This window comes from Symsagittifera roscoffensis, chromosome 1 (genome assembly GCF_963678635.1).
Source record: "Symsagittifera roscoffensis chromosome 1, txSymRosc1.1, whole genome shotgun sequence".
Taxonomy (NCBI): Eukaryota; Metazoa; Xenacoelomorpha; order Acoela; family Convolutidae; genus Symsagittifera; species Symsagittifera roscoffensis.
In genome coordinates, this window is record NC_087062.1 from 91536893 (window position 1) to 91563041 (window position 26149).

Genomic DNA, 26149 nt, shown 5'->3' on the forward strand with positions numbered 1-26149 from the left:
CTTGTGTTTCATTTGATTGTGCTGACAAAAGTTTAACATGTTTATAGACTTGCTCTGGAGTAAGCCTATCCAGACGCGAAATTGCTCAGAGCGATCATGCCTACCTCCGTCGGCGTGTGTGTATTCTGTGCGTCGTATGAAGCCGAGGTACCCAGTGCGTGCGAATGTGAGACTGTCCCTGGCAACATCCCCAGTGTCCAGTCTGGCGTTCAGCTGACTACCTGGACTGCCCACTGGAGTGTCTGTGAAGAACTTGGCCACGTTGTGCTGTGAGCTCACCCAGATCTAAAAATAACAAACACATTGTCAACTTTTCCAGGGACACTTTTCCTGACATCGGGTTAATCATTGATAATATAATTTTCAGATAACTGGATGAAAAGGCAAGTTAAGCGTTGCGCTCGCCCCACAATCCAAACAACCCCTTGGTCACAAAGAGATCGTTATATCTGCAGCAACATTTGTTCTGTAATTATGGGTACCTTAATTTAATGGCAGCTTAATAAGACGCTTGAAAACATCGCCAACACACAGTTGGAAATATCCAAAAACATGGACGCTCGGAGAGCAAAAACATGATAAAATATATAGATTTTTTTCAAGTTGAATTCCCACAATCGTCACTGTTGCCACTATTTCGATAATATGGAGACCTGGTCTGTTATTATTGATGAAAGTTCAAAGTTTCACACTTTTTCCGGCTGCTTGGCATCCAGGTGCATTTCTCGTAAGAAAAAATATGTTTAATTGAGTTTTTGTATGTTCCTATTTAAATTTACTAGTCTGCAACATATTAAATGCTGGAAACTTAAAAATTACTGTTGTAAAACTACTTTTTGTAAAAAAAAATTACCGTTGTTAATTCGATATTGATAAACTTGCGTTTACTAATTTTTACAGAAAAACTGATTTATTTTGAATATGTTGCCATCTTCCCATTTTGTAGCAACACATTCAATGTGGACAGAGAAGCAAAAAAGGCAATAACTTTGAAATCAGAATGCTTCAATTAGCATACTCATTGGCAACGCAATAAACTTTCCATTGAACGAAACAAGTGGAACTGAACTTGAAAACCAAAAACACACTGCAAAAATCGAAATTTAGCAAGATATTTTTTGACTGAAAAACAAACCAGACGAATTAAATAATCAGGACAAACAGCGTAAATTCCTTCGTTCATTAACGCTCCAGAAATCCGGTGCCCAAACGCGAAAAAAAACTAATTTAAGCGGGAACAAACTAGAAGACTTATTGCTAAACAAAAACAAAAAAATCGAAATAAGTGATATTTCAGTAATTTCACTACTTTGCTCATTTAAACTTAGATAGTGATCAAACTGGAGGCAGTCACCTCTCCCAATCGAAGATCTGGACATTGTTGCAGGGTGTATGGATTAGCAATGACGATTTTCACTCCAGGCAGGATAGTAGCACTCTCGATCAACTTCAGACTTCCAGGGGCTCCCTTCGCAACCACCTCCACTCTGAAACAACACTCGTTAAAACCTTTCTGTTCCTTACTTCAACGCCGCGAGGCACAACTTTCTAGCATATTGAAAAAAATCATTCTGATCAGAAAACAAACTGCGGTAAAAAGCTGAAAAAGCTTAAAATCTCCCAGTCTCTTTGTTTGTTTCGTAGATAAATAGTTATCGCAGCCTTTATGTTGAACATTTTTCCATTCACTAACTTGCGAATGCATAAAGAGCAATAGATCGAATTCTTTGCAAACCTAGAACATGAATTATCAAACTTGTTATTTCATGAAAGCTAACAAGGTAACAAGGGCAATGACGTCAGATGAAAGCTGAGATATCATACACAAACTCATACCATCATTCTATGCTCAAGACCTCAAAGTGAGTGTCTGTGATTCTATTGACTGATCAAACATCAAACTAGCAGCTCGTCAACTGACCTGTCAAATCGCAATGCTTCTTTCGATACAAACACAGCAGAAGTGTCAGTGGAAAGTCCATTGCAGTGGAAACAGACAGCAGGGTTAACTCTGCATCCAAAAGCGGACGCTAGCACTTTGTCGTTGAGGCCTAGAGGCTTGAATAGAAGGAGAAACTGGGATATAAATGAGGCTCTTGGTCGTTCTTCGGTGACTATGACGCAGTTCCTTAAAGAGTTGAGGTTGATGCCTCGTCCTTTGAGGAGCTCTACTTGTTTGTGCAACTGGGCCACACATGTCTGGATGACTGAGGATGACACGAAGGTATCTCTTGCCGAGTGCTGACTGAGAGTGCTGAACCAGACTGCTGGGTTCATCTCCATCTCCTGGGGTGAAATGAGCACAGTCTCGTGTCCAGTGAAGACGGATAGAAAACACCAGAGCACTAGACTCATACCAGAGAACGGTTCCAAGCACAGCACCAGCTGAAGCAATGAAACCCAATCAACAACAAACTAGTACCAAAAAATCCGAGTTCAATTATATCACAGCAGAAATTCTACTAGCAAAATGTTAGTTTCTATTTCAAAACAGAAGCAATGATTAGTTTTATTTCAGTTATCAATAAAAAGAGCTCAAAACTCAAAATATATATTCAATTAGTCACCTTTCTGGACGGATACAGTTCCAGAGCGCGTTTCATGGACCTACAGCACGCAGCCAACTGTGCATGGCTCACTTCCACTCCTTGCAGTATACCCTGTGCGGAGACTGACAGGTCCAGATAGCAGGTGGATCCTGGCCCGTCTTTTGGCAGGTAGTTTTCCAGTTGCACCCTCCCACGCATAGTCTCGTCTGCGTTGATCAGAGGAGGTAGAGGCTTCGCTCCTCGGATTTCCTGCAACATATCACAACATTAGTTTCGACTACAGATTATAAACAGACTTCCTACCAGTGAAGCCCATATTATTGTGAAGCAAACCAATTTGAGAAAACTGGATCAATGGGTAAAATTTTATTTTGCTGAGAAATCTGATAATTTAGTCCCATTTTCGATATTAGAGAAATCTCGACGTTTTTCGTGACCTTTACACTTTTGCTGTTTGATAGTGGAGTTATTTTTCTTTTTCTGAACCAAGGACATGAACTGAACTTAACTAAAATGAAATGAGCTGAACTATATGAAATGAACTAAAAGAAATCAAAAGTCAAACCGCCAAAAAGTTAATTTGAGTCTGAACAATATTAAGGACTTTTCCAAAAAAAAATGCAAAATCTTATTACGACCTATATAAGAGTCTGAACTACGTTCATCGACTCTTAAACATAACAAATAATAAACACGGAGCAAAATTCACAGACCAGATGAAAATCTTTGCTCATCTATTTTTTGTCAGTTCTGACCTTTGAATTTTTGAGGGATCTGACTAGGTGCGAGCTTGTGACGATGGCGACCACTTTTGAAGCGGCCACCAGCACTTTCACAGTCGACAAGAACTTCTCTGCATGCTCTGCTGTTCCTCCACTTCCAGTGCTAATATGCAAAGAAGGTGGGGCTCTTAATAATACTGGAATACATCCAGCATATAATACTGCGTATAGGCCTATAATTAGCTCCAGGCCCGCCGGGTATAGCACGGCTACGTGCGATCCAGGGTTCGGACACCTGGCTTTGACTAGCATGGCCAGACGTTCCGCTCGCTTCTTAAGCGTGATTGCATCCATCTGACAAATGGGAATCGCTTTTGAGTTCATCAGCGTAAATAGTCGGCTGTTGTTCTGCTCGTCAGCTCCTCGCCATTTTAGCACCTCGTGAACATATTGCATACTGGGGTTATCGTCGCTCATTTCTCCTGTTCCTTGCAACCCGTGAGCCGGGATTCCCATCGGGTCACCTCCTACCAACATACTGAAGGGTTCACCCGAGTCTTGATTCATTTCAGCTTTCGGAGGTTTCAAGTTTCTGACGCAGGCCATCGGCTGCATTAACACATTACATGGGTTCAGGCGGCCTTGCAGGAATCGCTTTTTAGTTTCGTTTAAATTTAACCCACTCAGATCTGTTTTGGGTATTCCGTTTCTGGGTAGCAATGCTAGGCAGTACAGGTCGATACCGTGGATCCTAGGAATCAATTGGACTACATTTTGCATCCAGGCTTGACTTTCGGTGTCATCGTTTTCTCCCGCTGGGTAATTTCTCTGCTCACAAACGACCACAATTTTATTCCTCCGTTTTACTTCAATCGTAAAAGCCACCACTCGGCCGCGGAAAACAAAGTTCGGCGGGTCCACTCCCAAGATAGTTGCAACAATGTCATCCGAGTTATGCATACGACCGTCCACAAAAAGAACATTGTCCGTTTTGCCGACAATGAATACCAGATTACTAGGACCAAGGAAACCCAGGAGTCCAGTTCGGACATAATACTCGCTTCTGATTGGCCGCCCGTCATCACTCAAAGGTTCGACCTTGAATGTATTATTTGTGAACCCGTTGAAGTTCCAGTATCCCTGTGCTGTGGCCTGGGATGCCAGACATATTTCGCCCACTTCGTCTATCTTACATAGGTATGGCCTGTATGTCTCTTTGCCTTTCCAGTTGTGTGCCACTCGGGGTTTGATAACTGCAATTGACGCTGAAAAATAGAGCAACTTTTTACACTGCCGTTCGACAGATATTAAAGGTCTCAAAGTGTTTCACGTTTAATTTAACAGTCAAAAACATAAGCAGATATTAGGAAAAACTTTTTCAAAAATTCTAGTTTCTTTTAGCAGCCGTTGGAGCGATGTTAAAAAGCCCAATTTTAGATTTTGTGACAACTTAAAGAAGTGCCTTTTTTTACATGTAAAGGATAATTCGAGCCTAATTCAGAATTTCGCTCTGGAATAGAGTCAAGAAGAAATTGAAAACATAAATTGTCAAGTAGTACAACTAAACAGCACATACCACGACATAAGAAGACCATATAAGGTTCGCTACTCTGCTCTTCAATTATAGCCTTTCAGTTACTTTATACTAGCTTGAAATAAGAAGACAAATGTTTGGGTATTATGCACAACCGGCAGTCTGCTGGACCAGAAACCATTTGATTATACTTGAAAATAGTAAATCAAATTTGAATATTGGCTGAAGGGGAAATGTAAACAAGTTGGACCATATTTGCCACTTATTATTCACAACACGATACGAAACGCCACATTTAACACTTCGAATAAATCGAATATCTAAGGCACGGAGTTTTTTGATGAAAAAAAAACGATGAAGCAGATATCAATGAAAGCTTTTAATCTTTGAACGATTGAGCTCGCTTCAACAATTAACACAGAGGCGATACAAATAAGAATGAGCTTGATTAAAATCAAACGGAAAAAAAAAGAAAACAAAATCGTTTTTGTCAATAAAAATTGCAACAAAAGTCCAAAATATCTGGAACAAAATTTCCTGTGCCAACTTTACGAAGAGCTTTGGGAATACTAAAAAGAAGGCAAGTTTTTCAAAAAAGTTCTTTTTGCGAAATTAAGCAGACGAAAAGAAGCGGTTAGACAATAATCTAAATTAGTCAAAATTTTCTAATTTTCTATTTGCGAAAAGAAACTGGTCTCAACTGGAATCGAACTACCGAGACTTTGTCGATTCAAGCATGGGGTTTACAGCAATTTTGAATGAAGCTGAACCATCGATCTACGGGAACCAAGCCAACAAAAGACGGATGATAACCCGAAAAAGTCCAAAAACTCTTAGTTTGCAAAAAAAGGGGCCGGCCGGATTCGAACCGCAAACCTTTGCCGTCTCAAGCTGTTGTATTACCCTATGCCAGACGCGCCGGATGGTTGATTGGATTTTAATTTATAATTACCAAGCGGTGACAAAGATGAAAAAAAACCTGAGCAGAAACCCTTCATGTCGAAAAAAATCAAAAAAATTCTTAACTTATAAAAATTTTAAGTACCTTTTCCCTTCAGAGCATAATTCTTTTTTCGGTCGTAACGACGCAATAAGAGGCCACTAAGTCGACAAAACAAGCAGACAAATAAGGAGCTGACAATTTTGTTTGAACCGGAATAATTACCGTGTGAAAAAAAACTAGTCCTGGTCAGATTCTAACCAAGGACCTTTGCCGTCCCAGGCGAAATCGTTACCACCAGGCTAACTGTGCAAAAGACACTGCAAAATTTTAATGCATTATGGACCAAGGTACATCAGGAATACAATCAATCTTGTGACAGAGTTGTTGACGGGAAAAAAGTCTAGTACCCGATTGTAAAACCCTTGCTTATCGCACAGGTAAAAACCTTCAAATGAGGAAACATAGCCTTAAGTTATTTGAAAACAGTTGACGAACTCAAGGAAAACAAAAATATTAAAACCAATTTTCATAGAACAAAAACTATCACCTTAAAGCTCCTCAAAAATCAAGAAAAGTTTCTAATAAACCCAATCTGACAAAACTGATCATCAGGTAATTTTATCCGCTGAAAATTCTGAAAAAAATTATGACTACTACTTATGACAAATGAAAACTAAGCAACAAAAGTTGAGCCATTCACACTTAATATTAGAGCAACGTAATTTTTTCTGCATCAAAAATGAATATGAAACAGTTTAAAAAAGAACATTGCCAACAGTTTGAAAAGAGTCAATGAACTTGCAAAGAAAAGTCAAATCTTGCTTATTTTGTGAAAAAACTTCAACTTTCGAATTTCTGAGAAATATATATATATATATGGCCTTAAACCTCTTGGAATTTCAATATCAATTTTTGATTGTCAGTTTATTGTTAAAAATAGTCCAATTTGAGAAAACTTGAGGAATTGTAAATTTTTTATTCCGTTGCGAAATTTGAAAATTAACATTCATATTCGCAGCTAGAAGTCGATCAGGTTTTTTGCGACCTTTACAATTTTGTTCTACGATGGCTGCGATTACCTTCCTTTAAACAAAGGAAATGAACGGAATTTAAAATATCAACAGGAAAACCGCGAAAAATCAAATTTGAGCGAGAACAAATTTTAAGATTTTTCCTGAAAAAATCACCATGACCTATATATCAGTTCACTAAGTTCATCTATTCTTGAAAATCACAAAACCAGACCACTTAAAATTAAATTTGAGAAAAAAAATTATTGACGTTGTTCCTTGAAAACCACATGATCTAAAAAAAAAGAAACTGAAAAATGACTCACAAGTGGGCATAATGAAACCGGAGTCTTGAAGAGTGAGAACAGTAGCTCCGTCGTCAGTCGTGGACTCTATCTTGACCACTCCATAGCTCAGAGCACGGATGTTCAGACAGCCCCTGCCCGGCTGTTCAGAGTTAGGACGCCTGATGGAGACTGTCATCGCCTCCGTAGATGTAGCACAAGGGCACAGCACCTACAACTCCATCCAAATTATTCACAGTACGGATTGAAATGTATTTTCTGTTGCGTACAAATTAGAAATCGATCACGTTTTTAGTGATCTTCACAATTTTGCAGTTCGATTAGCGAGTTTCCCTTCCTTGTCAATAATGAAATAAACTGACCGTAAAAATCAAGTTTAACCGCGAAAAATTAAATATGAGCGTGAACAAATTCTAAGACTATTTTCTGAAAAAAAAATCACCAAGACCTATATAAGTCTTGACTACATTCATCGGCTTTTTTAAAAAAAATTTGTTGAAGAAAAAATTTTATTTGCACGCTTCCAATATAGTTTTGCCGGAGTAAAACAAAAATTTTCAGTTCTTAAATGAAAACTTTAAATTTAATTTCGATTGCGTAATTTATTTCGAGCGAGCTTTATTCGCTCGATATTAAACTTAATTTCAAAATTTCAAACCGGTGTCTCAATTTTAATGTCGTTCGAATCATGACTGAAAAAGCTTAAATGTGATATATCACTCGGCCCATTATGATGATTATTAGTGGTACCTGATTTTGCTTGAAAACTATAATACCCAAGGACAAAAGTTCCTCATTTTGAATATTCGGCACAAAATGTTCCGATCAAATTGATTTAAGAAAAAATATTCAAAATTGACACAGAGGAAAAGCTGAGCTTCGCACCACTTGCGATACAAAACAAGAGAGCCGCTAAGTCAGAAAAAAAGTTCAAATTTCAAAAAAAAATTAGGTCTATCAAAAAACAATAAGGCTAATTTTCAAATTAAAAAAAGACAATGGAATGTGAAATGAGCATCAGAAGAAAATTTACCAAACGGTAACAAAGCCAAAAAAATACCTTGGCAGCAATCCTTTAAGCCAAAAAAAATCAACAAGACTTAAGATAATAAGTCCCACTCGCCCTCAAACCACAGATATGCACACACAATTTTTTTTGGTCGCCGAAAGACGCAATACAGCCATTAAACCGATTTAATAGAGGCCAGATTATATTAAGCCAAAGAAAAAGAAAAAGCCAAAAAAACTCTGCCGTGAAAAACGAAGTAAAATTTCTATTAAGATTTGTATTATTTGTGCGATTCAGAGGTGAGCATAATATTTTTGCTTTCCGTGAAACCAATCGAAATTAGGTCACGTAGCCGATAAAAAAAGCCAAAGTCATTTGGAATTAATAAAGTTTTTAGGCAAAAAAAAAGAAAACATAAAAAGTCAAGGTTAACAAAAATTACAAACATCTGAGGTAAATCCGAACACTTGCAACTATCAGAGCAACTATGTCTCAGATTTTTTCTAAAAACAACAATTCTACAATAAGACAACTAAGCCAACAGAACATAAGCAGACAAATAATGAGCTGACAATTTTTTTTAAGAAATGGAATATTTCCGGTTTAAATAAATGTACTGTCAGATTCGAACCCAGGACCTTTGCCGTCCCAGGCGTATTAGTTGTCTTCAGACCAAGTGTCACGGAGACACAAAGAAGATTGAATGAATTAAGAACTGAACTTAAATTTACCATTTCTAATTTTGATCACTCTGTGTTTAAATTTATTTACGGGGAAAAAGTCTAGTTCCCGATTACAATATCATTGCTTATCGCAAGGATGAAGAAATGTTTTTAATATCGAAAAATACACATAATTTTGTTTCGTTGCCTAAATTTCTGTTTCCTAACTTTAGTTTAGTACTCCTGAATGATCGCATCAAAATATAATACTTCCTTTGAAAAAAAAAATGTGACACAAAGGCGAAGCTTAGCTTCGCAAACGCTAGCGAGAACATGAAAATAGCAGCTCTAGACAAAGCAATAATAGAAAATAGAAATATGCCTCAAATAAGTGAAAATTCGGTAACGTCTCGAATTCCATTTGCGACCTAGAGATTATGAGACTCACGCACTAACCACTCAGCCAGGGGCGCTTAATAAATCACAAAAACTAGCCCCAAACAAAGCAGAGAACAGATGCTATGAAACTTCCAATGCTACAGATCGTGATTATAGCATAAGTGCCGCCAAATAAAAGATGCAAGTGAAGTTAGAAAAATAAAGAAAGTTCGTACTAATACACTACGCTCGCAAGCTTGCTAGTTTAAAAAAAACAACCCCTCTCGCATAAAAACATAACCCTGGTTCCGCCAACTTTATTTAACCACTCCCGAATGATCACATCAAAAATATAATACTTTCTTAGTAAAAAAAAACATGCGATCAATGAACTAACATCATTGCTTTGTTTGAGCTTTAAAAATCGAATAAACCGCATGGTGGCTTTACCTCTGGTCTGAAGCCGCATCTGGCCTTGAACAGGTTGCTGAATGAGTCGCAGATGCTTACTGCCCAGGGGTTGCTTCCGTCTGTCATCAAGAGCAGCTTCAGGAAGCGCAGGTCTATTTGGGACTGGTTAGTCGCCATCTGACTCACCTGCGCAGTCGCCCAATGCAGGTCCCTGCTCTTAACTATTGCACTCGATGCTACAAAACACAGCAAACTATTAAATCAGAACACCTAAAAACAATTGAACTTATTTGTTGGTTAATACAAGGGAGCCCGAGTTTCAATGAGCTTTTTGATTTTGGAAAATGAATATAATACACTAGTCTAAACTGCATGGTTTTTTTCGAGAAAAAAATTGATTCACTAGCATTAATTCTAACAGTTTCAATTGAAAAAGTACTTTTTGGGTGATAAGCGAACAAGCCGAAGGGCCAACAAACCAAAAATAAGATTACCATTCCAACAAGCCGAAAAATGTTATTATTATGCAACATTACAACAGATTGCCAGTTGTTATGCAATTGGTACGTAATTCTGATGCAATTTACTTTATTCTTATGTAATTTTAGCTTCAAGATATGCCGGTTTGTAGATATGGCGGTTTCTTGATCATCCGCCTTTCTTGAAACTCTTTGGTGTAAGCTCTAGCTGTCATATAAAGGTAAATTACAACTTCCGCCGATATCCGAAAAATACGGCAATATGATTCTGACCTTTATTCTTCTGCGTTACATAGAGCCATTGCATTGGATCCTGCTTCATGAGTGAGTATGGAATAAAAATGACATGCATGCCCGTGAACACAGTGGCCAACACTCCGTGCCACAGCCCCACGTCTCTTCTGAAGTCCGGAATACACACAATCGTCTCTCCCCTCTGGTAGTTGCAACAGTACCTCAACTTCTCACAGTGTGCATCTACTGCAGGTTTGCACACCAACACCCCTTTGTTCACGCCGTGCGAGTCAGTGGTCAGTTCTATGTAGGCCTCTCTGATCTCTTTGGCTTGTGCGCGTGCTCCTGTGCTGCTCCAGCCTCTGGGCACTCCCGTTTTAATTTTGTCAGTTGGAACCCACGTTAGACGAGGCCAATTCTGAAAATGTCGGTCAATTTATGTTGTTCAAAGCATTCGATACAACACATCAAATACAAACAATCGTAACCGTTCACTACATCAAGATAGCAAAAACAGTTTATTGACCCTAACTTGTAACTATACTTTGAGCTATAATACCGAGAAGAGAAGCAACCACAAACTTTTCATTGGTTTTACACAAAGTATTGGTTTCATTTTAACCCAATAAAAAAACTTATCAGATTGGTCCAAAAACCTAACTTTCCGCTGTTAAATTTTTTTCATCTCTCATGGTCTATATAATCACTCTAAAATTAACGCGTAAAAAGTCCTTAAAGGTGTAACTTTTCCATTGTTTTTAACTCAACCATTTACTTTAAAGTGTGCAATTTCTCCGTCAATGTCTTTTGGGAAGTTCTTCATGCAGGCACTGGTTGTTAGTGCAACAGTTATGTTACAGTTCTGGAGCATGAAGCCAACATCATCAGATCCGACGTCAGCTTTGGACACTGGAACGTCGCAGGGAACAGGGATTACTCCTGCCATCTGACAACCGTAGAATGCACACATAAACTGACTTGGTTCCCAGTTTGGAAAAACGAGAGCAACTCTGTCACCGGGTTTCAAAAGAGGATTTGGGAGTCTTCTTGTGGTTTGAGTTAAATGGACAGCGATTTGTTCCGCTTTAGAAAACAGGGTCCCGTAGTTGAGCTGCTTGTATATTTTGCCGCTTTTTTCTATTTGGCTGATGCAGTTTAGTCTGGCACATTTGGTGCCAAAGTAGTGCAAAGCACCTTCTAGACTGTCGGGAACGTCAGGGTCGTGCGACACCTAAAAATTCGATCAAAAACCATCAGAGTGTAAAATAACAGTTAAAAGCACTTTCATTCAGAAGCAACCGTTAATCGAAGAACAGCATCGGCTGCAGATAAACTATGGACAACCTACTCGCAATTAAATGCGGAAACAATTCAAGTTTGATTTCAAGTTAATAGTACTTGATTTTGCATACAAAGTAACCTAGGATACTAACAGAGACTTGCTCCCCGTCCTGGGGCACCATTGTTTCGATGCCAGGCCTCGGCTTCTCACTCTCGTACAGTTCATCCTCGCCTTCACTCGAGTCCTCTTTGTAGTAGTCCTCTAGGGGTTTCCGTCTGGCCTGGTATGTAGGTCCTCCGGGGGCCTGTGCATAGCGCATTCTATTCAGTGTATCCGAGTGGGACTGCACTCGCTCTGAAACGAAACTAAATCGGTTCGGGTTGTACTCGACGTAGTCGGGCGACGGAGACCGTCTCAGATCCGAGTTGTGAGACCCAGAGGGCGTCACTTTATGATAATACTGGTAGGATTTTGAAGGCGGGATCTGATTGTTGTTGTTGTTCACATGAAAGCTACTGTTCACATCTCCACGTTGAGGTACTCGGTCCAAGGTATGTGATACAACCTCTGTAGGATGCATAGGGTTAACATGGCGCGACTGCCTACTAATATGCTGCTGGGATGCTTGTGCGTGTGAGTTTCTACAATCGGTGTTAAGAGATTGAAACGTGGTCAACACTGAACGAGACACAGAACGGGCTAAAACATGCACATGCACAAGGAAAAGAAAACAGACAGAGTTACAATTCCGGCGAGGGAAGAACAGAAAAGAAACGCCCATAGGGTAAATTAAATCTACAGTACTACAGGAGAAAGGAGAAGAATAGAGAAAAGATTTCAACTACATCTAACGTGTGATTTGCTAAAAATGACCGCTTTATTATGCAGCCAATCTAAAAACAGTTTTGACGCATTACTGCGTTTCTAATGTTCCTGCATGGAAAGAAAGATTTGTTAAGTTGATTTTTTTTGATTTTATTGAGCTTACGTACTGAGACTCGATACTTTAACTTCTACCAGGCGGATTTGATGCTTTTATTTCCAACCAAAGGGCCGAATTAGAACTAGACTCAATGACCACCTGAAGGATCTCCCTTAGGTTTAATTTTATTACTTCATTTTAAGGAGACTTTATTTTGAAGAGAATTGATCCTGACAAAAAACGACATAAATAGCAACGCGAAGCTGTTGTAAGAGAAAAAGAAGCCTTCAATTATCCGTAGGGATGTATCATCAAGTTGTTTTACACCATTTTCGGTTAGTGGCGAGAAATATTTTACACAAGGTTGCTTACACTCATCTAGCTGAAATTACACAAGCAAGCCAGCACTTTGCAAACTGGTTTTAGTTTGCTTACTTACTCGAGGATATGAGCAAAAACAAAGATTTTTTCATTTGAGCAAAAACATTTAAAACAACCACTTACTAGTTATTTTAACTTTTTTTCTCCCATGAAATTATTTCAAATGGAACGTAATATGCGAATAATTTTTGATTTACTGACGCGACAATTTACCGACAATCTTTCATAGCACAACATGCAAGCAGACAAAATTCTACCATTAAAAGTTCTTCATATTCATCATTTTTGGAAAGTACTCAAAACCAACATTCTGTTTCCTTAAAAATCTTTGAGTTCTAACGAGTGGCACTATAATAAAGCATTATAGACTTCAAGTCACTTATCATTTTGCTCATGTGCTACTTCCGATTTCTTCCGGCATTATATTGTCAATTCCAAACGTATATCAACTTTTAGAAGAAAAAATAACGTTGAAAAGCAATCGGTTTCCTAAGCAATCATGGATTTATGATTCAAGCTATCTGAAGCGGGCTATCGAAGTCATAATTTTTTAAAACTTATTTTGTTATATTAGCTTGCCTCAGCCGGATTAAATTAGTGACTAAGTTTTAATAGAAACGCGGAAATGTAGCTTGAACGCAGAAGCGATGCGGAGCTTCGCGCCACTTGCGATACAACACAATCATAAAAAAATTAAAAATGTTGAAAAAAACTAGGCGAACCGAAATTTTAGTATAACTCGATGAAAAACACCTAGCACCTAGGTCCCAGGCAAAGCTGGATATACGTGTTTTGATATTTTTGAATTGTTATACTGATGCGGTACTAAATGCGTTATTTCAAAAATTGGACTTTTCTTTACTAAATTCATAAGAGTGAAAATTTGAGATTTGTGAAATTTCCCACAGACATAACCTTTCTCTTACAATGAAAAAAGTAGCCGGTTCTGCATAAAAATTCGCGCAACCGTTTCTTTCGATTGAACTTTTCATATCAGATTTGATGGGTAATTAAGAAAATTCGAAAAGTTTCTAAAAAACGGCCAAAGTTCAAAAATCCGAAACTTTTTTCTCCTAAAAACAGTTCGTGGCTGGTAAAGTAGAGAAGATTCCTAAAGTCGGGTTTCTCGATTGAACACTTCAAATGAGAATAGGCACGCTAATTTTCGAGCAAAGTCACAAAACTTCTAACCAACGAGCGAAGCTTCAAAACTTTCACTTGATTGAAGGCCAAACTTTTTTTCCAAAACTGGGCATAACAAACTCCAAAGGTAAGCTTCCAACAACATTTTGTGTCAATTACTTCTATGATAACAGTTTTGGCATGATATTGATAGAGAAAAGTCCAAAAAACGGTCAACAAATCAGATAATTGACCTTTCCGAGAATCATAGCTTTTTGTGCGTAGACGGTTATGCATTAGAGATTCGACCAGCCTGTAATTTCGATTGAACCCGAAAACCCAGGTTTGGCAGGGTAGTTAACGAGAGAAGTCAAAAAATTTCAAAAATAGCGAAAAACAACAACTTTTTGACTTTTCCGAGGGTCATAAGTTCTCGTGTCAAAAAAATTGGGCGTAGTCGCGTACGCAAAAGAGCTTCCCACAACTCATTCTTTGGATTGAACCCAACCTATCAAATATGGGAGATCATTTTTTGGTAAAATTCGTAAAATTTAAAAAAAAAACGCCCAAAAAATCAACAAATTGGCTTTTTCCGAGGATGATAAATTTTTATGTAAAAAAATTGGGAGTGGCCGCCAATGCAGGAGAGCTTCCAACTACCCGTACTCTCCATTAAACACACAGCATCAGGTTTGGGAGGTTAGCTTTCAGCCACAACATCAACCGCATATGAGGTGCGGTGGCAATCCAAATCCACTGGATTCATTGAAACGAAAATCTCACAGATTGGGTTGGTCAGTTTTAGAGATTAAATATTCCCCCAGACTTTTTCGAACGCTGTTGGCAAAGTGTTACAGCAAAGAGAAGCCAGGGGAGTATGCAGGCACACAATTTTGAAAATTGGTAAAAGCATTTTTGAGAAAAAAAAGTATAATAAAACTATATTATAAAAGTTTCCAAAGCATCTCAAAATAACCAATCTCAAACATTTTCATGATACCTGTTTTTATGGAACAGGAAATCTAGGCAAACATGCCAAGCAAGACATCTAAAACTCAATTAGAAACTGAACAATTCTGCAAAGCGGAAACAAGGCCGACAATCTTTGAGCAGACACCAGCTAAGCCGAAAAAAAAATCGACTTTGCAAAAAACTTTTCAAAGTTTCATTCCCCCCCCCCCTGTAACACCACCCAACCAATATTTAATAGTAACTTAGTACCCGCTGATAAGTGATTCAACTGATTTTGTTAAACTGTTTGTTAACCCAAAAAGTCTACATTCCTATTTGATAACGCTTGCTTATCGCAAGCGTAATTAATTTTCCCAAATTGGCTATCTTTTAGCTAACAACTTTAAGAACAATCTTAAATCACCTTGTCTTAGACATAATGAAAAAACTTTGATCTGATGAAAAAAATTGCAGATCATAAATAGTCCATCTTTCCAGAGAACTTCGGAACAATAACATTTAAACATAGGCGCTACGCGCAATACACCGAAGGCATAGAAACTGAAGCAAAAACCAAACAACTTGAACAACTAATAATTGAAGAATAACAGTTCTAGAACAAAAAATCGTACTAATACATGTATACACCAAAATTTTGCTATATCGAGAAAGAGCCTGAAATAACAGTTCTAGAACTAAAAATCGTACTAACACATGTATAGGTTAAATTTTTGATATATCAACGAAGATCATAAAATAACACTTCTAGAACTAAAAATCGTACTAACACATGTATGCACCAAAATTTTACTATATTGACAAAGGGCCTGAAATAACAGTTCGTGAGCTAAAAATCGTACGAACACATGTATACACCAAAATTTTGCTATATTGGCAAAGATCATGAAATAACAGTTCGAGAGCTAAAAATCGTACTAACACATGTATACGTCAAATTTTTGCTATATTGACAAAGATCATGGAATAACAGTTCTAGAGCTAAAAATCGTACTAACACATGTATACACCAAAATTTTGCTATATTGACAAAGATCATGGAATAACAGTTCGAGAACTAAAAATGGTACTAACACATGTATACAATAAAATTTTGATATATTGACAAAGATCATGAAATAACAGTTCGAGAACTAAAAAATCGTAATAACACATGTATACACTAAAATTTTGATATATTGACATAGATCATAAAATAACAGTTCGAGAACTAAAAATGGTACTAACACATGTATACGCTAAAATATTGCTATATTGACGAAGAGCCTGAAATAACAATTCTAGAGCTAAAATCGTACTAACACATGTATACACCAATATTTTGCTATATCGACAAAGAGCCTGAATAAACGTTGTAGAACTAAAAATCTTACTAACACATATATACACCAAAATTTTGCTATATTGACAAAGAGCCTGAAATATTGACAAAGGACCTGAAATAACAATCGTAGAACTAAATGTCGTACTTACGCATTGTAGATCAATTTCTATAGCTATAATAAAATACAAAAGATTGTGTTTGTATGTGTAGCAAAACGCCTCCTGTCGTTTCAATCGGCCAATCGTATAAATTGGCATGTAGACTCAAATGGGTCTCCGGAATAACTAGAAATCGTACTTACACATATACTTACAAGAAAGAGCTAAAATGAAAAAAAGCTATTAGTCTTATTATATAGAGAAATTGTGAAGCAGTCTCAGAATTGACAGTATGTAGCAGCAAAACAATCCGAAAAACAAATCCAAAAAACAAAAAAAAATACTTGCAAAGACATGACACAGATCTGACAAATGTACCAATGTTGGTATTCATGAACAAAACTTCAATCAGGTAAAGATATCAGTTAAGTATTCCACGAAATCAAGTTCAAATTCAACCTTCAAAAACCGGCAAGTAATAAAAATGACATAAAACTTCAACGTTCAGCGTCAAACTGATTACGGAACGTCAAATTTAAACGGACGCCATTCCATTTCTCAAACGATCCATCGGGTGCAGTGGATCCTCTCAAGATGCTGTGCTTCCAGTCTTTCTGGCAAGCTCCGAGCATTGTAAAAACGCTACCATGTGGCAACAAAACAGAAACTTCAGAGCGCGTGGTCCCGTTTCTTTTCATTGCAAAGCGTCGGGTGGCTCCAAGGGATACGCTGGCAATGGTTGGTTAATCAGGAATACCACGTTCGTTGTCAGCGTGAAATCCAACTCCCTAAAAATACTGATAGGCAAAGTACATTTTCTATGTTATCTAATTGTTATGACGGTATTTTGTGATATTACCTCTTCGAGGGAACAATAAATGTTGATGAGGACACTGTTGAAGGAAACTTTGAGTTCTTTCTCCAACAAGGTCTTTAACAACAACAACTGTGGTGACCAAGAGTTGTTGGGCGGGTGGCGAACGCTTCCATATGAGTATGGAACCTCTGAAATCCACTTGACAGAGCGCCCGTTGACATGTGTCCAAGATTCCTGTTTGTATGATTTGTAAAGCTCTGCAAAGAGGGAATCAGCTATGCTCAAAACAGATTTATTGCAAACGTCAAGGGAAATTTGAGAGACGCCAAACACTGAAGATGAGCTGATAGTAAACGGCTGCAAACATAAAATTATGACATTTAAGTGCTCAGTGGAATACAACAGAAAAAAAAATAGAATAGACAAAAAGTATTTACCACGGCAGATGTCAAAAGAGTTAAGGATACTCTCTCACAAATTAATTTCGCCAAATTCAGGCAGCCCATTTGCGACAAATGAACACCATCGGTAGATAAATGTGTGTAGCGCAATAGTCCAACGGGAATAAATGACCAATCTGAAGACTTGATGGCTGTATCCAACGCGCGGATTTCACGGTAAAAGTCCTTGCGAACAATTGGACTAAAAATACAATGTAGTTTATTTTTTCTCAAAACTTCATTAAAAAAACAGCAAAACCGATACCTGATGAACAATGTACATTATTATTATTACTGAATTAGTCATTTTATGAAAATGTTACCAAAGGAGCAGGACTTCAAAGCCAGCATCGCGAAGAGGAGAAGCAAGTGACATAATCAACATAGCAAGTGTGGCCTTTGCCAAGCTCGCGAGAGAAGCATCGGTATGGGCAATGCTTGGTTGTAACACAATATCTTGTTGGCGGGGACACATGTCGTTTGCACCAACAGCAAGAATAACGCGAGCTGGTTTCAAGGCTTTTATCTCTTCGACATGAGTGTCATTGATGGTACTGACTTTCAGTCCAGATTTCACTACAACCGACGTATCGGAAAGTCTGATAAGGTATTCGTTAAATCCTTTTAACATAGAATCGCCAAACAAAACAGTGGACGTCATTTCTGAAAAAAAAATTATATCACCATCATTGTGTTATAAATACATACACAGAAATAATAAAAGCAAAACTAAATGAAAGAAAGAATAATTAAATAAATAAACAAAACACGTGATAAAAATAAACAAAAATAAATATGTACATACATAAATTATAAATAAATATAAGCAAACTAAACATAATTAAATAAATAGAAGAACAGATAATTAAATAAATAAAGATGAACAAATAAAGAAACAAACATACGCAATCACGTGACATAGCGCGATATAGTCCAGCCCACATGATAATTGATAACTGTGGACGTTATTTGTCGACACTTGACAACAGACAACATTAAAAAAAAAACCCCCGTTACACGATACCATAACACCTTGACTAAAGTCTTCGGTGTAATAATTGCGTGTATTACGCAAAATTAAAAACCCTCGACTTATTGCGATTTGACCAAGCAACATTTGCTTGCTCGAACTACTCGGCCAGTTTTTTAGATCACAAATACTATGAATCAGCTAAAATGATACGATTATGCATTGTGATTAAGATGAACTTCACTAAACTCATTATGCATTAGAACATAAACTCGTTACGCAAATCTCTTCACAATTCATAACCCTTTAATGATTGAAATTTTTCTGATAAAATAACCTAATTGAATAGCATAGTTATTCGGAATTTCGAAGAAGAGGCAGAATATTTATACTGAGAGTCATTTTTTATTCAGACTTTGCACCTAAGCAATTTTTTACCTGCGAAAACAAAATTTTACCTAAGGATTTTAGCAAAACTATGAAGGTTTGAAAATTGCAAATTTGGGATTATTGACGCCCGATATATTGCATATTATAACACGCGTAAGCGGCGGATAGATGCGTTACAAATTAAACTAAGTCAATCATGTACAGTCTTACTATACGGAAACGAGACAGTCATTTATCCCTTTATAGTTTATATTAGCGTTTGGGGAAAAAATTGAAAAAATTGTGGAAAAAATCAAATATTTCGTCAATTTTCCAAGCAAAGTACTTTTTAATTGGACTGAAAGAGCATTCGGAACATTCGGGGCTTCGCGCTGATATACGAGCAGTCTTTTTTTCTCTTCCAATCGAATGGCATAAGCGAACCGCCAAAAAAGTAACACTAGTAAAATGAGGGCTCACAATTTTCGAGTCGTTTGCTGCAAAACTGCAACGAGCCTAAATTAAATGAGAATGTCGTTGAGCTATTGTTCCGATTTTCGTTGAAAGGATGAAAACTTGTGCTCGGTGGGTGTGTTAACAAATATTACTGAAAAAGATAAATATTACGTGCCATTGAACTATTTCTGAAAAGAATGAGCGATATTATCTAGAAGTAAAAAAAAAATTCATAGAAAATTTTTGTAAAAATAAGACGAAAAAACATAACCAACAGACAGTTGGAAAAAGAGTCAAGGAACGCAAGGAAACAAAAATAAGGACATTTTTTTTGAAAAAATTCAAATTTCGAATTTCAAAAAAACTATGGCCTTAAACTAATGGAATTTCAGGAGAAATTTATGATTAAAACATTATTGATAAAATTAACCCAATTTTAGAAACCCGGATCAATGGGAATGGGTAAAATTTTGGAAAATCTTAAAACTGATTTCCATTTTAAAAACTAGCAGTCTTTCGCGTTTTTCTTCCACTATTTTGGAGAGTGAATTTCGCTTACGTGAATTAAACTCAAAAACTGCATTTATACCAAAGCGCATTCATAAATGCATAAATATTTTTAACGCACATCTGAATTTACTAGAGCGTTTTAGGACTTTCCCTGGAAAAAAAAACAAAAGGAATCACCAAGACCTATAAAAGAGTCTTCACTACGTTCAGCGACACTTGAACAGAAAAAAAAATTCTTCTGTTCTATTTTAACACTAAACAACACACAACCAGAGGAGCACTCGAGTTGCCATTGCAATACAAAAAATTCATAGAATAATTTTTAACAAAAAAATGAGCAAAAAAAATGAACTTGAGCGGTAGCCTTTCAGACTAGTTAAGTCTTCCTTTTTTTGAAATGAAACGGCCACTTTTCCGAAGAATATGCGCTAGAAAAGATTGACATTTTTAAACAATTTTTGTCGGACAAAAGAATAGAAAAACATAAACTGTACGAAAACACATTCCCAAAAAAGGCGCTAAAAAATCTAACTTTATTCGAGTAAAATCATATTAAAACTTGGCTATTTCGAAGGCCATAACTTTATGTTTAACAAAATTTGGGCGTAGACGCTCATTCAGGGAGCTTTTTAGAGTCGTTTCTATTAATGGAATTTTAAATGTCAGATTTGAGAGGGGTAGTTTTTGAGAAAACGAAAATAACAAAAATATGGGTCAAATATTCCCCCCAGAAGGCTGTAGACAGAGCGATCAAAAAAGAACAGACTCTAGGGGAGCATGCAGACACAAACAAGAGAAGGCTTTCTTTAAGTTGATAACCTTTTTTTGAAAATCAGTAGAAGCTTCGAGAAAAAAAATGTTTATAATAAATTAGGAAATAAATTTCAATAACGAAAAAAAGACATTTCAAAAACCCGATTGGTAAACATGCACAGAACTTGAAAAGTGCGGAGGAGAGTGTTCAAGTTGTGTTTTCCCTGAAATTACCCACAATTAGGTCATTAAGCCGATAAAAAATAAGCCTAAATAAGTCAAGGTTAGTAGAATTACAAATTGTCGGAGTAAATCAAACAGTAGAAGCAACAGTATAGAAAAATGCACGCAGCAAAAAATACAATTCTAAGATGGGACAACTCAGCCGACAAATAATTGTCCGACTATTTTATTTGAAACAGAAAATTTCCCTCTTAAAAAAAAAGTATCTGGTCACATTCGAACCCAGGATCTTTGCTGTCCCAGACATGTTCCCTACTTCCGGGCTAAATTGACCGATAACGCATAGAAGTTTGAATTCCTTATGGTAAAAGATACAAGAGATTAAGTGAAACAAGTTGTTAACCTGATAAAAAATCTATATTCCGGTTTGATAATGCTTGCTAATTGCAAGCTTTAAAAACATTGGTTTGACAACATACAAAAAAATTGGAGCAGTAACCCGTTACTTTTATACTTTTTGACTCGAATAGATATTAATGTTTTAATCGGGCGTCTAGAAAAATGTCTACATCAATTCTTTCGTTTATAACCAATGTCATTGATTGTCTTAATATTTCGTTGGCTCTTTTTCTCCACCCTCACACTACATGATTATTTTATGAAGTAACCAGTGGTTTTACAAAGTTGAAAATAGAGATCACAGCCACACATCTATATTTCCTTATCATTTGAATAACGTGAACCAAACCCTTTCTAGTAGAACTTCACATAACAGGAAAACGAAAATCTGCAATTTGAATAACAGATATCTAGGTATTCAATCACTTTTTTTTACAAATCAAGCAGCAAAAGAAGTACGCACAAAACATTAACACACGAGCAATCTACATCTAACTACAGTGACTGACTACAAGCTAAACAAAACAAGCAAACACTGAACACAATGCATATATCTTACTTGAATCCAGCTCATAGTACCCGTCGCCTTGTCCAGAAGCGGCCAGGTCCAAATTGTTACTTGACGGGGATCCAATTTGATTGTAGAGTCCGTCATCGTGTTCTACGGGTTGCATAGCTGATGTACCCGGACGAGAATGTTGACTGTGTGGTGTTAACGCACTAGCCCCACTGATGGGTCTGCTTGCAGCATTAGGGGGCATATTGACGTCTACGTAAATGTCTTGGTCTATATCAGCGGGCACAGCTGCAGCACCTCGACTCACGCTTCGCCCAAGCGGAAAACTTTCGTCGCTCACTGTTCAAATTCACATCATTACTTTATCGCATCTACATAGGAGTTTCATTAGTTCAAAAAATGTTTTTTCAAAAGCCTCAGGTTCCATTATGATTGAGAAATGAGAAACACAGCTGCCAAGGTGTCAACGATTCCGGATAACTACTTTCTACTTTCAACGATGTTTAATGATAACACAAGCTCCGCTGTGTAATTAATCAATTAGACATAGCAAACAGACAGTTGGAAAAAACTCCATGAACGCAAGTTAACAAAAAAATACTGACTTGTTTTTTTTTAAATCTCAACTTTCGAACTTCAGACAAAAACAGACGCCTTAAAGCTTTTTGAATCTCAAGAACAATTTATGATTGGCTACGTTTTTTTTTGAAAAAATGAACCCAATTAGATAGAATATTCTTTCATAACCCAATTTGAGAAATCCTTCATCAACAGTTATCACCGTCGATTTAATAACTGACGTGTTTATGCCAGCGCACATTTTTCGCAAGAAAGAACTGAAAGGGGTGACTTACAGCCAAGATTGCCATTGAGAGCTCCCCCTCCTCCATGGGACGACTGGTCGAAGCTGGCAGTGCTCGGAATTGAGGGCGAGGAGCCCCTGGTCTGTGAGTGTGGGGTGGGTCCCGGTGCAGGCCTCATACCGTTTTGCTGAGACTGCTGGTGCTGCAGATTATTCGCACCATTCGCCAGCTGGTGATGCTGGTCGTGGTCCGGAGGAGAGAGCACGATATTGCTACCACCATCTAGTAAAAAAAGAAAGAATCTGCCAAAACTCATTTTAACGGGAAATTTAAAAAAAAATTATATTGAATTTTGCTGGCAAAAAATTCAACTTTACATACTCTCCGAATGCCATTTTCAAATTAGATACTACTTGGGACATTGTTAGATACAAAAATAAAACGAAGCTCCGCGTTCGTGCGATAACAAAATAACGACATGATACACAGAACTTGATCAAAAAACATATACTTTTAAACTGAAGAAACTCCGAACGCAATTTTGAACGCTAACCAAAATTACCTCATCTCCCTCTTAATCCTTTCAAAACGCCAACTACATGTGGTTCAGAGAACCAAGAGATGCACCCATTCCAGGACCCTCTGATTACATCAGCGAATCATGTAATGGCTTGATGTGCCGCTCCCACTATAGCGTCACTTTTATCTACTGCGTATGCCTTCAATTTTCAACACATTCGCGTTATGACTTAAAAAACTTCCACAAGGAATCGAAAGTTTAAAAGAAAAATATTATCCAATGCGCCTCAATTTTAAAACGAATGAGTCGAAAAACGTATCAAAATGGTGCGTCCCTCTCGCGACTTCGGCCCTGGTGGACTCACTATAATTCATTTAAAACATCAACGAAATTGCACTTAACTACTTAGAAAAGTCATAAGCCTCAATATGAGCACTTCAAACCCCCACACAGATCCAAACATTTCCGAATTCTGCTGCCTTATCTCCTTACTTAGTCTCATGTAAATTGTTGAAACAATTTTTATCTCCTTTCTAAATAAACGCTTGAAACCGAAATATCACCGATATGGCTTCCGCCCCCTTCAGTGTTAGCATCAGGGGGCAAATTCTATCTCCTACGGGTTTAACCAAAACAGGCTTAAGCTTAGTGGCTCTAGACTTATCGGAAGCTTTCGACTGGGTGAACCAGCACACCCTAAGATAAAAACTAACCAAAGTCAGAGACCAATTCTGCAAAGGGAGAAACATCCTCAGCGGCGTTCCACAAGGACACGTTATCTCTCCTTCCATGGTCAATTTCTAGGTAACAACTCCCCTACTCCACCGAAAAACATATCCATCATATCCTATGCTGTTGACCTCACCGATTACACCCAAGACCTATCACCATCACCTTCTTTGTATCTAGATCAGGGGCGGATCTAGGATTCGGATCTAGGATTTTCTCGAAGGGGGGGGGCGGATTTTCAAAAAATTTTCCAAAATTTTGACGACTTTTTTTTTATAGGTCGACCAAATTGATTGTTCGAGCTCTCCTAAAGCACTGTTTTGCCCCTATTTTGGCTAAATTTTCTGCGCCGCAATCAAATTTTTGAAAAAACAGTCAAAAAAGCTGTTTTTGGGCACTTTTTGAAAAATTTTGACAAAAAAAACGCGTTTTTTTTGGGCGCGCGCTCCCCCTCAAAGTTAGTATATATTGGCGCCCAAGGCGCCTTTAGAAAAATTTTAGGGTCGGTCGGCCAAAAATGGATTTCTGAAAAAGTATCAAAGGGGGGACCTTTTGGGTCTGCAGGGGTCGAATCCCTGAGGGGGGGGGGGGCGTCCGCCCCCCCCCTAAATCCGCCCCTGATCTAGATTAACTGCACGTTCTACAATAACTTGAAATTAGAATTACCTCCTTGAAAATGCTCAGTGATCATCTTGTCACTGGACTCAAAAGACTACAAAACCCACCCATACAGAGTCAAAAAAATGATATTTTGCCTCCACTGGAAGATAAACCAAAAATTTAGGAATCTATTTACGCCCATTTCTAAAATACTCACTACACTGCAAAACTCAAGCAACCGAATGGAAGCGTTCCTAATTACCCATAAAGCGATAATTATACCAGTCCTAGAAAACGTCTACCTGGCGTAGTCACATGCAGCCAGCGACATGTCAACTCAAAGTCTCAATTGTGAAACAAAGAGCCGCATTCCGTAATGTACCTGGATGCACTAAAAAGACTATATCGACACTAACACACTGAATGTTTCATTCTCCTTTATAGCCAATTACTTACCTACTTTCATCACAATACTAGGTCTGCTGTCACTTAACTAGCCACCCCGGAAGAACGATACTCAAAGCAAGAGAGCCTCACAGACAAATAAAACGCTCATTAAAAATTCAAGACTCCGCACGCTTAACTAACTAGGTAGACCTCAATAAATACATCGACAAGGTTACTGAAACACAAATCTACAAAAAAGAGCGGTTTCTAAGTCCACCGAACCTGCGCCTATACCAAATTTACTCAACGAAAACCCACATTAACCTCCTAAACAGAACTATCACCCAGCCAAAAGAACCGTTTAGCACTTCTTCCTTTCTCAGGTTGGACAAACCCTTCGGTCAAGCTCGCTGCTGATGGCCAGTGTCGACACAACAATACCTTAAAACCCCGGCTCAGAAACCAAAACCGTTCCTCTGTCTGGTGTTCTACAGATACTGTATAGACAAAATCAGATACCACCGCCATAGCTCTGCCAATCTTAACGACCAAGAGCATTCAGACATTCAGACTACCATTCAAAGGTGGTAACTACAAGAAAACCATTTTCTGCATTACAATTGTACACATGCGAGAAAGCGACCAAACACATCTCTGTAAAGTGCAGTAAGAAATAAGCCTCGACTTGGAAAAATTTCGACCAATTCTCGGATTCGTTCCGCGACCTAGAGATTATGAGTCTCACGCAATAACCACTCGACCACGCACGCTCATCACATCGCAAACACTAGCCACAAAGAAAGCAGAGACAAGATTCAATGAAATTTTAAAATGCTGGAGCGTGATTAAAGCAAAAGTGCCACCAGACAAGTAAACACTTTCCAGTTTCAATTGACATTTTTATTTGAGAGCTAGGTTAGAAAAACAAGAAGGTTCGAGCTAAAACACTACACTGATGGCTGGCTAATCAAAAAAGAGGGCAATTGTAAACCAAACATGCACAAGGTTTTTGTCCCTTAAATAAACTTTGTCGCAAGTTTGGAAGAAGTACTTGCAATTGCCGATATTATTTAAAAATACTGCTGGAATGTTCGACAAAAACGTTTATTTATTGTGTTTTTGGTTTCCGCTTCCATAATTTCGACATAGTTACACTCATCCCAATATGACGAATCTGGAACAATAGGTAATTTTTTCCATTCCGCGGAAAATTCTGAAAAAGAAAACCCATTTTTGGAACTGAAAGTCAACAACAAGTTTTCGAGACATTTGCACCAATTTCACAGAGTAATTTCTCTTTAGATCATCAAAATAAATCAAAGCGAATAGCAAAAAAAATCAAATTCAAATCACGAAAAAAAT

At 37.6% G+C, this 26149-nt stretch overlaps 1 protein-coding gene across 3 annotated transcripts in view; it reads right to left on the reverse strand.

The window, feature by feature from the left end:
• LOC134852222 (disco-interacting protein 2 homolog A-like) overlaps positions 1 to 26149 on the reverse strand; it is a 29848-nt gene that overhangs the window by 2358 nt on the left and 1341 nt on the right. For 2 of the 3 annotated variants that reach the window (XM_063868534.1, XM_063868532.1), the window contains exons 3-14: positions 22603 to 22833; positions 21791 to 22087; positions 11670 to 12217; positions 11012 to 11467; positions 10276 to 10654; positions 9563 to 9759; positions 7085 to 7274; positions 3305 to 4536; positions 2568 to 2798; positions 1922 to 2385; positions 1355 to 1487; positions 105 to 285 (exon numbers count right to left, since the gene is read on the reverse strand). In XM_063868534.1, the coding sequence (XP_063724604.1) occupies positions 105 to 285; positions 1355 to 1487; positions 1922 to 2385; positions 2568 to 2798; positions 3305 to 4536; positions 7085 to 7274; positions 9563 to 9759; positions 10276 to 10654; positions 11012 to 11467; positions 11670 to 12217; positions 21791 to 22087; positions 22603 to 22833 (4539 nt within the window). The remainder of the gene's footprint in view (positions 1 to 104; positions 286 to 1354; positions 1488 to 1921; positions 2386 to 2567; positions 2799 to 3304; positions 4537 to 7084; positions 7275 to 9562; positions 9760 to 10275; positions 10655 to 11011; positions 11468 to 11669; positions 12218 to 21790; positions 22088 to 22602; positions 22834 to 26149) is intronic. The other variant, XM_063868535.1, reaches the window with a different exon arrangement.